We start from the raw sequence: 13,687 nt of genomic DNA, 5'->3' as shown, positions 1-13,687 counted from the left end.
TTTTAAAAAACTTACATATATCAAGTAGAGAAGAAGTAGTGCTACAACATGGTAATTATACTACTGTTGCCATAAACACTTTTTGAAGGTTAAAAATCAAAACACAACTTCAGTCAGCAATTAAAACAAGACTTCTTTACAAATATATACAAATATCATAGTCATTTTTCCTGCATGGTAGAAATTTCTAGGATATGCCCAGAATCACAGTAAGTTATCAGTAGCAATTATCTCCTTAGAATAGAACATAAATCTACTGATACTGCTATGGTTTAAGTAAAAAGTTTGTCTATATCTGAAACCAGTACTGAAAACCTCAAATAAGGCAAGAATGAAACTGAGAAAGCAGCATTATTTTCAGTTTGAAACCATCCTATCTGGAAGACCTATCTCATAGACAAGAAAACCCTTAAAAAGATAAGAGCATCATACTGGTATTAAGTTCATTCCTGAAGTGTAACCAAGAGGATGGCAGGTGGGAAAAAAAAAAAAAAAAGAAAAAAGTATGTCCTTAGCATGGCAAAGGACATACATAAGAAAAAAATGTTAGTTCAGTTGTGAAATTTTCATGCAAGTTTAAAAACAAAAGGAGATACCACTAAGGAATGCTTTTGACTTCTAGAAACGAAACCAGAATTTCTAACAGTGAATTAGCTGAACATGTGATGAGAAGAAGGGAAAAAGTACCTTTTCATTAGTATAGTCATTGGTATATAAGGTTTGACCATGTTCATCCAACTCTTCTGACCAACCCCTTGGAGGAGAACCATACTGACTATCTGACTGGCTGTAACAAGAACTGTGGTCGTTTTCTTCTGATGAAAGATGCTACAAGTAGTCAGAAACATAAGGCAGTTTTGAGAATGAAAATGCTTTAAAATCTGAAAGATCAAAGATTATTTGGAGAGAACGAGAATAGCAATAACTGAGAGAAGTTCACATTTTTATACCTTACATCAGAAAATAAGACAGACATTTTTACAGTTCGTAAGGATTTGATAATTGCTAGGTAATTCAAAACATTTTTAGAACAGAGTTTATACTGATAATTTTTTTATTCTACCATACCAGATTCCAACTACTCAGATTTAAACAATACCATACAACTATTTCAAATATAATTTTGACTCCAATTTTTGTCAATCTAAATTTTATTCCCACAAATTGACATTACTCATTGATGAAGAAAGCCAGCGTTAGTAAACTCTGTTGCCGCAGAAAACCTGGATGACCTACTGGTTTCCTGGCAACGTACGTCCCTGCTTTCATACCTGGATTTTTTCCTTCCCTTCCCAAATAGTACCTGGAAACACAATAATCATTTAGGATAACTTTAAACTCCATTTCCACCTATCTAGGTCTGCAATGCATCTTACAAGAATGAGGAATTTCCACCTTTCTCCTTCCAATGCTGACAAATGTGACAAAAAGTTGATTCATAAATCAAGATATTCCACCAACTGAAGGCACAGCTAGCTGAACTACAAGATTACCTTCCAAAGGCAAGAGTGGATTATAATGTAAAGAACACGTTTGGCATGTGAAGTAAAGATTTTGCACACACACCAAAACTTCTGTTCTTTAGTACACCTCGTTCATCTCCTTCCTAAGGTATCGTAGATATTATTCCAAGTATCCACTCCATGCATCAAAAAAACCCTCTCTATATTCATCTTCCACAACAATATTTCTACAACAGAGTCTCCTGAGGAAATCAGCACGCATTTCCTCTCACAATATCATGGATCATAGGCCGGTAGCAGGCAAAATCTTAAGAGGGAACGCATCATTGCTATTTGAAAATGATGGTTAAATATGGACTAAGGTTCAACAACACAATGTAAAGGTTTTAAAAGAAAGCCATAAAGCAGGAAGAAAGGCAAAATTCCCGTTTTAAACTAGGAAAAAAAGGGCAAGCTTCTCTCTCCTGAAAAGCTTAAACTCTTACCAAAAAAAAAAAATCCAAGCATCTGAAATTCACCAGTTTTAAAGAGACTGTTTTTAGAGACTACATATTTAGTGACATTTCCAAATTATTATATGGGCTTTTCGTGTTAGCTTTTAGAGTAGCTTACCACTTGCATGAGGGAGACTCCCTAAATTGACACAAGCTAGCTTACCAAGCACAGCAAAACCCATAGCACGCAATTTGGTCATTAACAAACCAACATAAGCGTGTCTTCTGCAGCGAAAAGGATGGGTGCACTTAAACTATGCATTAAACAATCTCACCTCGCGGACACAGGATAACATGAAAATCTGAATTGCCGATTTCTGACTACTTGGACAACAGAAAGTCCTCAGCCACGCTTTTACGCTTGAATTGAGACCACTGACTTGATACTAATGTTATTGGCCCCACTTGAACAACTGTTTTATAGGATAGTTGTAGTGTATATGCGCATTTAGATTTACATTATATTTTAATACTTAAATACACGCACACTGACATTTGTTCAATCAAAGTAGAAGACTTGGAGGGTATGGTTTTGGTTTTTTCATTAACAGGAATTCTGAACAAATAACATAATGCTTCTTCCAAGTAATTCCTGATACTAAAGAAGCACTGTACACATTTAAAACTAAACAGAAGACTTAAAAATGAAAATTCTCCAAGAAAAAGAAAGCTTTTGTTCAGTAAGAATGAGTTAACACATGTCTGTAACCCCCTATTTCATGCCTGAAATTCCAAGGATGAGCTAATCCCACCTACCACACTATCTCAGACCTTAACCTTGGCTGACAAACTTAAATGAAATGCCAGAGTTGTTTCAAAGTTTATCAAACCAAGGCATCCTTCATCCCCCAGCTACTAGGAACAACTGCTAAAGCTGCCTAAATGGGGATTAAAGAGAACACTGGCCAAACCACGCTCAACTACATTCAGTTTCTCTCCCAGCACTAACTGCCTGCGAGCTCTCTACCCCACTCTCCCTTCATGTAGCCTCCGTGCTACTTTGTAGGGTCCCATCCTCAATCACAGGATACCACATCTAGCTAAAACCATCTTACGCAGGCAGCTGCCAAAACCTTACCCCTCCTAAGAACTTTACTGCGACATTACAAAGCGAATTACAAAAATGTCCCCCACACCATCATTTCTAATGCCTTTCCTGCCTTTTTTCCATTTACGTTGAAAATCAGGGCAGAGACCAGGGCACATTGTGTTTAGAAATGGGGAATGTTTATGGTCTCTCTTCTATCATTAAACCAGTTTTGGAAGTTACCACTACTTTCAAAAACAGTGAGGAAAAAAAACGAGTCTTTAAAGCTAGCATCCCTTTATTACCCTGTTTATTTTGAAACAAATTAAAAACAGGGAATGAAAGAGCATCTTGGCCACATTTTTTAAATGCGGATTTCAATTTAAATGAAATAGTGCTGCTTTACAGCAGGTTTTTGGTTAATTCACTGGTCTCCATGTTCTGGTCTCCTAGCTATGCATCAGAGGTTTTTCCCTTCTCTGATCCGACATCACGTCTCATTTCACTTACAGTCCTAATTAAACCACTCCGCAGTTTGACCAATTTCTCCCAGTTACCGTTTAGAGCTCTTTCCTCAAAAAAATTAGCAAGTCACTGCCTCTGATAAATTTTATCCATATTTAGTCTTCCTTTACCAGAGGCCCTGTTAGGATTGCACTGTTCCACACCCCGAAGTCCAAATAACTGCTGTAACTTAAGGCCGTTTTCTTTGTGTCATACCTCTTATCAGCTTCAACATGTTAAGTATAATTTTGCCTATTCTTAATTATAAAAAAAAAAAATCCTAACCACAAAGTTTTAAGACCAACTACAAGCTATTTATGTTCTAATAAATTACAAATGAATACATACATTATAATATATAGCCATATACAGTTCTCATATTGATGTCACCTTGTCATTTTGCTACCTAATAACATACAACCTCCTCTGAGGACAAATCATTAGAGATACAACTAGCATTTAACCTTTGTGCATATGCTCCTGTATTGTTAAATCTGAAGGGAATGAGGAGAACTGACTAGTATGTAAAAGCCTATTTAATTTCATTAAAATACATTAAATCAGTTTTTGCTAATTATTAAGATATATTTGTTCCAACAGCAATCTAAATCCTCATGGTCAGACAAAATCTGGGATGTTCTATATTTTACTGTAGCTTAGCCTGGGATCTCAACCTGTACTCTAAGGTATTAGAGTACTTAAAGTACTTAAAGGTCATAAATGAAATGGTGAACACAACCAGTGGAGTGTGAAGTACACTCCCAAATGCAGAACAGAAGGGAAAAACTGACTTCAAAATCAACAAAAACTTTAATACCTTAGTCAGAGAGGACAAATAATGTAAGGAATTTGTGCTACTGGAAATTTTTCAGCTCGACACAAGTTTATGTTAATCAAAGCACGCATCATTCATTGATCTTAAAAAGAATGAAATTTTAACAGATAAAATTGTTTGAAGGTCAAGCTGTGATACCTTAAGCATCACAAATAAATGGAAGAACTGAGCTGTCTGATATAATACACAGGCAGTAAACATTAGGCTTTCTGAACGTGCAACTACACCGTGAAGTGGTGGTACAGAGGTGAGAATAGGAATCAGGCATTATTTGCAGATGGTGGGGAAAGAGAAAGAATTATTCAAAGTTCTTCCATGAGAAGAAGGAATAGTAATCACACTAGAAAACCGGTTACTCCCATTGCTAGGTGAGTTACTACTCAAAAAAGCAATCATCTCATCCTGACTAAGAACAAAGTCATATCCAGCAAAAGCACAGCCAGTGAGAAATTAACAGAGAACTGTAAGATGGTTGCAGACATTTTGCCAGTTTACCTGTTGCAGCCACTAGCTTGTGACAACAAAAGACTGTTTAAATGCTTGCAAATGTCACTGCTGCTAGGAAGGCCATTTCCAGTGGCGATGAAGAGGTTCCCTTTTCCTTTCTTTCCTCTTTCTGGCACTACTGGCCCAAATGCAGACTTCCACAACAGAACTCCTAGCAATCTAAAATTCCTGAGCAGTACACAATTAAATTTTAAAACTAAATAGTGTAATAGCTCAGGAGGAAATCCACCTAAACTATACATATTTGAAAAGGGTATATAAAAGTGGAAGACTTTTTGACAAATATGTTTGCTTTTTCTTTCAATCAAGAAACTGATTAACCTAAGCACTGTTTGAATACAAGAGCACTATTTTAAGCATATTTAAACAGTAATATCCATCTTCCAACTATTCCGTTTCTTTATCTGAACCGTAGCAGCTCAAATAGACTAACACTACTGTTTGCCTCTCCCTAGCAATCAGTCGCACAGAATATATTTGCACCTCAAACATTATCCTAAACAATCTTCTAACATTAATAATTTCATAGTAAGCTTCGATTCTCTTAAGGAAAATCTGTGGCAAAGCTGAACAACTGAAAAATGCTTCAAAAGGTAAAACGTTTGCATAATGAAAAAAATCTATTGACATACCTACAGAATAGCATTTATGGTTGGAATGTAATCAAGTCAAAAGTTCCTACAGCCAACTGCCAAAAACTGGGACAGATTCTCCCCGCCCCAAGCATTTGCCACTATTGGACCTAGACATTTGGTTAGCAGACCTGCCAGCACCATAATTTGTCTTCTCTTCTTTTCTGCGATACCCAGTTATCATTCACAGAATGAAGAAAAGGATTTTCTCAGGTAACACACTTCCATAACCAAGTATTGCTCCTTTGACTGCCTTCTCCTCCAGTTTGTTCAAGAGTTATCCAAGGCTCCACACAAAAATCATTGCAAAGCATGTAAATTCAATTCTAAACAAACAGTTAGATAAAATGGATGGAATTGAATAGAAGCCTCAATTATATCAGTATTTTTGACCCTGCAGGAACATGCTATGGAACTCTATTAAGTCTAGTTTTGACACCTAGACTCTGGATTTCTCTACATCCATCTCTACAACCACCTAATTCCTCTCTGAAAAAAAAAAAGTATTTTCCTCTAAGAAAAATACTTCATATTTAAATTTACTGCCACAGCATTAACCAAGTAGTAGCAAATAGCTGTATATCGTCTGCCTTTGTTTTACTGTATAGTTAACTGAGGTTGATAAAAAAAATCCCCTTGCTTTTTTCATCCCCCTTCCCACACTCCCTCTCCTTCCCAATCTCCCTCTTCTCACCCAAAAATATGCTGAATATACTGAAAAAGAGAACACCATATCAGAAAAGTTATGACGACCTTCATACTCAATTGTCATTTAAAGCCCTGGTAGTTTCAAGGTTTCTTAGCTTTCCTTTAATTTTAAAAGCAAAGCTGCAACACCTAATGAAGTACTGTTGAGCACTTTTACAACTAGTACTCAGATTTGTGACCTGTCTTTTACACATTTCATGTACACACTAATACACAAAATTGACTGAAGAGAGAAATTGTTGATCTTTACTCATTCATACCAAGCCATATGACCAAAAAGACAAAAAAGACACTCCTTGAGACCTCAAAGGTCAGAGATATCAAGTTCTATAACAAAACAGTACTCATAGGCATTACAATCTCATTGTTTGTGATCTCAGAACAAACTACCTCATGATCTGCATGGCTCTGGGAATCCCCTTTATTAATGCTTGCATCTCGGGCCCAACGTGGAGGTTTCCAAGTTCGTTCCTGTGATCCTCTGTTGTAGTAATAACAGCGTCCTGTAGTATCTTTATGGGTTTCCCATTCCCCATTTATTTGGACTGGAGCACTTGTAGGTAGAGGTGGAAGTGCAGACTGAGATATTTTCAGTTCTTGTAAATTAGCATAAACTGGTGAATCAGGCCTCCCTTGGCTTGGTGGAGTAGTTGGCTATTGAGAGAAGAAATGTATTATTAAAGAGCAAATGAATTTTATAATGCTCCCTTACAAATCAGTATACATTACAGTTGTAAAACAAACCAACAAACTCCCTTTTTTTTTTTTATTACATATAAAAGCACAAAGGACAGCCACAAGATGCCAGGGCACAAAAACATTAGATTTTTTCAATGTTAAATAGATATAGTTTGTGATGTTAACCTTATAGTTAACAATTTTTTAGCATTTTTCCAGCTGACAGCTGATAATTATGTCTTGCAATGGATTTGAAATACACTGGCATCATTGTCAAAATAATTGTATGTTTAAAAACTTCAGCTTTACAGTTCCAGTATTGCTCAGTAACTATAAGTAACATGCTTTTGTTCAAGACCAAACGTAGCATTTCTTACATGTCACTTGTTAAGCAAAGATGGTTCCCCAGCCTTTTTCCTCCCCTATTGCCATATAGATGATGGTGAATATAAAGCAGCACTTTTCAGTTTGAAAGACGAGCACAGTGTTATGAGAAAGAAACTCCAGAAAACACCTGGGTGGTTTACCTGCAAGCCTTTCCAAATAGATGCTTACTTAAGTAGTTTATGCAATATCACTGACAGGGTTCTGATTACCACTCCCTTCTTACAGAAATTAAGTGGCTATTCTTACCCAGCTAATTTTGTTCATATATATGCATAAAGAGAACAAATGTCCACAAGAAAATAAAACACCAATGACAATTTCAAATTCATAGTTTGATAACCATGCTTTCTGCTGGCGTTCATGTTAAGTCTGTGGCTCTTACCGAAACCATGAGTACTTTCAAATAAGTCACAGAAGTGTTTAGGAGAAAAATATACTTTCTGACCGATTTTTAAAGTACAAGTACATAAAACACACCACGCAGAAGACAAGTAGTTCACGAAAGCTGTGACTAAGAGGTTGTGGGAGCAACTTGTTATTAAATGAAACTGAATTGCTGCCTGTTAACACAGAGCCATCTCCCTGTGTCAGGGCACTTTATTTAGGCATCCAAAGGAAGTAAAAATATCATTCATACCATTCCTCCCCCCTGCTCAGTTTTAATTCAGAAGCTTTGCTGGAGGCAAGTCCTTGTGCCTCCTGTTGCATCTTTCAAAGGAAAAAAAAAAAGAACATAGTGCATTACATAAAAGATCCTTTATAATGTGCTTTTAAACATTAAAATCTTAAATTGCTAATCTAGGCCACATCTCATCATAAATTATTGGGGTTTGCTCAGGCAAGACAGCATATTGTACCACACAATCAGATATAAAGTGATTGCACCACAGCTGGAACCAAATATGGGCAATATCCACAACCAAAAAGGGAAATAGCTAGAGAGGAACTTAATGAGATTAGAACAGGCATGGACTTGTCTTGCAAGTCTTTAAAAGAGAAAAGGCAATTTACTAGATATAGTGAGTATGTTTAATAGGAATACAAGGCAAACCGGGGGGGGGGGGGGGGGGGGGGGGGGGGCGGGGAGTATCTGCAGCACTCAAAATCAGCTGAAAACAATTAGTATCCTCCTCCATTAATTCAAAGGAAAGAAATCTATCTAAGGTCTCCCGTTTTTAAGAGGGGAAGGGGGAACACCTGGCTTTGGTAAAGTTCTGTTTCTCGAGGGCATCAACAGCATAAGGAGCACTGCCACAAGTAAAGACTTGTCCCGCTGTCCTCAGGGATGCCCGAGGACGCCACCAGATGCCGTGAGCGTGACCACAGCCAGCTTGTGAAGCACATCGGGCCTGGCGTGTGCGCGGAGCAGCTGCAGGCAGCGGTGGCAGCGCACACGCCTGAGGGCCCCCCCGCTCCTCAGGCACCAAGAGGTGGCCTGGAGGCAGGAGGCCTGAGGCCCAGGGCTCAGAGATTGCACTCTGAGGTCTTCCCAGGTCTCAGCATCACAACCAGAACAGCGCCAGGTGAAGCTGCAGGGCCTGTATTACCCTACGCCGATATAGGGAGCTCGTGGCCGATGCACAGCCACGTAGCCCAAGCAACACTCTGGTTAAGTTTAAAACAGAAACGTGAGATGAAAGTTTAATGAGTGTTTTACTTCTGAACGTTTAGTACTACTAAACTCGTAATACCAACTTCTGGCTTGCCCGTAGGAAAGGCAGAACCTCTGAGCTGAACGACACACGGGCCAGCTAAGCGTCCTGCTAACCAAAGGCCCAGCTACCACCATTCCCTGCTGCACCCTCTCCTGAGAGATTTCCCTGGTACAACTTCAAGATTTTTGAAAGGTACCCTTCAAGTTACTGTTCTCAGAGAAGCATGGAAAACGCAAAAAATACATTTAAGTACAACACGTAGCTCAGCTGTGAAGTACGTGTACGAGGGATCCGACATGCTTATCAGGAACTACTTTAAATAACCACGTAGCACGCGGCGGTACTTCCTCATACCTCAGGACACGCAACAAGGTACACTGCTCTCTGCAATGCTGCGTTCAACAGCGCCCAACGTCAATGCTAAACTTATACAGCAAGATTTTCTCATTTATTGGCAAATCAAAGCAACTTTTACAAAGCTCGTCACTTCCTGAGGTACCCCTATGGCATCTCCCAGGCGGTGCCAGCAAGAAGGCAGGTCCCTCACCCCCATGGGAAGGGGACTGCCACAGGGAGCAGCTCCCTCCAGGTGGCCCTGTAGAGCGCTCAGGCTTCAAACAACTTTGCCATTGCCTCGAAGGTGAATGGTTCCGGTGAAAGACTGCACGCTGCAAAAGCCTTTACTAGTTTCAAGCCAAAAAGCATATTAAAATAATTTCTTTTACTTAACCCATTTACTCATCACTAATATGTAAATCCAAATAGATAAGGCGTTACGTAGATCAAAATAGTTTATAACAGCTTCCTTGGCTGTTTTCCCATATCCAGACATATACAGTTAAGGGAAACTTAAATGTATGCTAACCACCAAACATTTTGGTATGTACATGTGGAGCTCCAGTTAGAACTTCCTTCCCTGAGATTCATTTTTGTCCTGAAGAACTCCGAGTGCTCATAAACGTGGAAATAAATCTACTGAGACTGCTTGTTCTTTTAATTCTGATAGTGAGAAAATATGTAAAACATGTCCTTCAACATGCACACACACGTACACACACAAGGTGGCTTATACTCAAAACATTTCAAACTTCATCTGCTGCCTGGTATGGTTTCAAGTTTTTTCATGTTGCTTTCTCCTACTAAAGACAGTAGGAATTCTTCCTAGGTAAAAGTGATAAAGGAAAATCAGAAAGCAGAAGTACTTCTACAGTGCTACAACTTGAGCGAAAATTGCATAGCCCGCTAAGCACAATGACAACTTTATGAATACAGGGACCTCTCCCTGAACTCCGTAATGCTCGACATTTTAACACATTACAAGTCTGCTGTATTTAAATTCAGTCTTGTTGCAATATCTGCACAGAAAAAAAACTGCTAGCAGTAAATCCTTGCAAACTGACAATGAAGACTTTCACACAGGCAAGACAAAGCTTCCAGGATCAACACAAAACATTCTTCACATACAGACATTACACACAGCTTTTTCAGGACTTAGTTTTTACACTGACACAGTAGGAAGCAGATACGTGCCTTTAAATAAAACAACTTGTTAATCATTCATGAATGAGCAGTCAACATTTTCAACAAAGGCCAGATATGCTATCAGGCCTCTGAACACTTACTTGAACTCAGTGCAATGAAAAGCCAGCTTGCTATACTTCACAAGGTACTTTTCATTACCAAAATGCATTATCAGCTTCTCAGAGAATACTTTAGGTTTTAATACTACCTTATACAAAAGGCTTTCTTCAGATGCCAGTATTTGTTCAAGCATTCAAAAAAAAGTTCGATGCACACTACGACATGAAACTCCAGTTCTGGGAGATGGACAACAGATCACCTCCTATCCACTGCTAAAAACGTGTTGTGTTTTTTTGCTTATTTGTTTTTCTAAATCCAATGAGAACATTCTGCATTAAGGATGCCAGCAATTAAGAGAGAGAAAACAAAATTCCTTTTAATCTGATGCTTACCTTTTTCTTTTCACAGCACTTAAATCCTAGGACAAATCTTCTAGAACATAACTGCTTCAAGTATGATTGCAATGCTAGCTTTCAAAATATAAGCTTTTTCAGAATAAACCATACGTGATTTTTCCCTCCAAGACAAATAGTTTTATTTGTCTTGCTTTTCGCAGCTTTTCTGAACGTTAAAGATTTGGAATTAAGAACTTCCATTTCAGTAACAGCATTCAGATTGCTGAGAGGCGCTGATAAAGTAACAAAAAAAAAAATACATAAACCTCGTGTTAATGCTCCCTGAGTTACATTCAACAGCATGCAAAAGAGCAACATAGCACTGAAGGAACCCGAGGGCGTACTGGTGCTCTGCAGCAGTGGGCAGGCAGAAGCACAGGCACATTCTCCAGCATCCAGAGGGAGAACGAAGAATCCCAGTTCCCTCAACAACCGAGCTTCTTGCCAAGGAATTGCCACTGTCCTTTTAGTAAGGCCTGGGACTTCAATACCAGCTTTATTCCATAAGAATGATATAAAAGAAATCTCAAAAACTCTACATTTTCGTTTTCATGAAGTGACAGCTTCAACTGGAATAAATAGCTTACCTCCTTCCTCTTTCTGCTCGTGGCCTAGGTTTCTACAAACATGTTCAGGATCCTACATTCTTTCTAACATATTGAGGCACGTATAAAACTTCTTGTAATGCCCAACAATACTTGAGGACGATTTTCAGCAAGTTTGCTGCTACTTCACAAGTAAACCTAAACTAATTTTAAAAAAAAAAGTTAAAATGGGAACCCAAACAATTTTTATGCCCTAACCTTTTCTGGCCTAATACTTAGCTGGGTAATGCTTTAAACTGTAAGCCTACAGTATGCATAAAAAGAAAACAATAAATATTATAAGCCTGTTTACAAATGACTTTGAATTTAGGACAAGAAATATTAATGCTGTTAAATATTTCCGCTACAGTTTTCATGTTGACCTGTGATTATAAAGTGATAAGAAAATTTAAATGACCTAGTGAAGTAATACAGAATGAAAAGCATCCTACATAGATTCCTCAGCATGTATTTGTCTGTTGAAGGCAACTCAACAGTTAAATGTTTCAAGTGTCCTACTTAAAAAAATTAAGCAGATAATCTGAAGGTGTTTTTTTTTTTTTTAAATGTCTGGCTAATAACTTTCCATCAGACCGAAAATAATAAAAAGCAAACGTAATTTATTTTTTGTAATTACGTTTTATTTGTTTGTCAATTTTACATTTACTTGCACTGAATTACAAGCAAAACTATTTGAACTAGTTGTTCTATTTCTGTTAATATTTACCTACATTTTACTATAAATGTCTGTTCATATTTTGCTTTATGAAACTACATTACAAAACAAAGCACTGTAGGACATAGGACATCACCATCTGCCAGAAAGCTCTTGTGCTATTTGAGCCATTAAAAAAAATTATCCCAAAGTTGCCGAAAATACAACTCTTTATCTGGTGATATTATAACGCTTTTTCAGCAAAAAGTCTGTAACACTCTGAGAACAGTACTAAATAAAAGAACAAACAAACAAAACTACACACGCACCTTAGTGGCATAGAGTGAATTATTTGACTAACATCAAAGTAAAACACATTCCCTTTTCCTGGTAACCTGAAAAAAGTAACTTAAATTGTTTTCATACTCATCAAAGCAGTGATTCATGAAACTGCACTGCAAAAACCCTGCAGCAGAGAAAGCCAAGAGGCTTGTTCCCGTCACATTCACGTCCGATTAGGAAGAGAAGTGGAGAGCCTCCCCAGCAGGACAGCTCTGGGACGACTCGGCCGGTCGCTGCGGGCAGCGGTTGGCTACTCCTCTCCCTGCCAGAGACAACACTCCATCCATCGTCATTGACTGATCAAAGAAAACTGATGGAAAACCTTTCTTTCCCCCTCTTTACACAGTACAGATTTATCATTCACATTTCTACAGCGCTCCCGACCATCCCAGTGAGGAACACTTACATCAGCTTATGCATTCTGTAGCAATACAAGGGAGTATATAATTGATCGAAGGGCTGCGACAGTGATGTCAAATATTTTATAAAAAACGGAAGTAAGACCTCACAATGGGATCCTTTGTAAAATATGCACAAAGATGACAGTGTTTACCATACTTGTTCTCCACCACTTGCACAATCTAGCTTGTCCCTTTAATAAAAAAGCTTTTGTCCAAGGCTACAGACAAAGCTGCTTTTCCTATAGTAGGAAATTTAAATACCATATGAAACACTTTACTTCATGCACGCTTACACAGAAAGTTTACCCCAATTAGGAAAGAGTGGCCAAATTTAACATGTTAAAGAGTCAGCCAGTAAATTTCCTTCACTTTCAACTGTCCAGTCATCATACAAACCACTGATGCCTTCAACAAACATAAGGTAGTATCTGTAACATATTTCAGAAACATAGACAGCATCTTCAACAACCTGGACATGCCATGCAGCAGTAACTTGAAACATTTAATTTTCCCCCAAGCTTCGTAGAAGTGATATAAAGTTGGTCTTGTAGTAATGAAAGTTCAACAAAGCTCGTAAAAACAGTAAATTTATTCTGTGTTTTAGCTTAACTGCTTGCAATTCTTGACCGCTGTGGAACCTGAAGTACATGTTTAAAAGCAGGTTTGCGAAGAAGAAAGCTGTTGGCATTGTTTGTGATGTCTCCTGAGGATTATTTCCAATAAAATCTAAGCACATTAAGAAAACACCACAGAAACCTAGCTTCCTTTCTCCGGTGTAAAAGTGTAGTCTAACGTGCCAGCAGCTACCACATGGCAGCATCACAAGAGCAAAAGAGCTT

General features: G+C 38.1%; 1 protein-coding gene and 1 long non-coding RNA gene across 15 annotated transcripts in view; both read right to left on the bottom strand.

The window, feature by feature from the left end:
• Positions 1-13,687, bottom strand: part of LOC136790016 (uncharacterized) — a 301,984-nt gene that overhangs the window by 238,958 nt on the left and 49,339 nt on the right. The gene's annotated exons all lie outside the window — the stretch shown is intronic.
• ARHGAP12 (Rho GTPase activating protein 12) overlaps positions 1-13,687 on the bottom strand; it is a 77,768-nt gene that overhangs the window by 38,601 nt on the left and 25,480 nt on the right. For 9 of the 14 annotated variants that reach the window (XR_010829084.1, XM_048076556.2, XM_066991520.1 and 6 more), the window contains exons 3-4: positions 6,561-6,824; positions 688-828 (exon numbers count right to left, since the gene is read on the bottom strand). The exons of 1 other annotated variant lie outside the window; for it this stretch is intronic. Coding sequence is in view for 12 of the 13 variants with exons in the window: in XM_048076556.2 (XP_047932513.2) it covers positions 688-828; positions 6,561-6,824 (405 nt within the window). In the remaining variant the exon portion in view is untranslated. The remainder of the gene's footprint in view (positions 1-687; positions 829-6,560; positions 6,825-13,687) is intronic. 4 more of the 14 variants (XM_066991527.1, XM_066991524.1, XM_066991525.1 and 1 more) reach the window with 1 other exon arrangement.

Source organism: Anser cygnoides, chromosome 2 (assembly GCF_040182565.1).
Source record: "Anser cygnoides isolate HZ-2024a breed goose chromosome 2, Taihu_goose_T2T_genome, whole genome shotgun sequence".
In the NCBI taxonomy this organism is placed as follows: domain Eukaryota; kingdom Metazoa; phylum Chordata; class Aves; order Anseriformes; family Anatidae; genus Anser; species Anser cygnoides.
The sequence above is the reverse complement of the archived record's forward strand: the minus strand, read 5'-3'. Positions and strand labels throughout refer to the sequence as shown.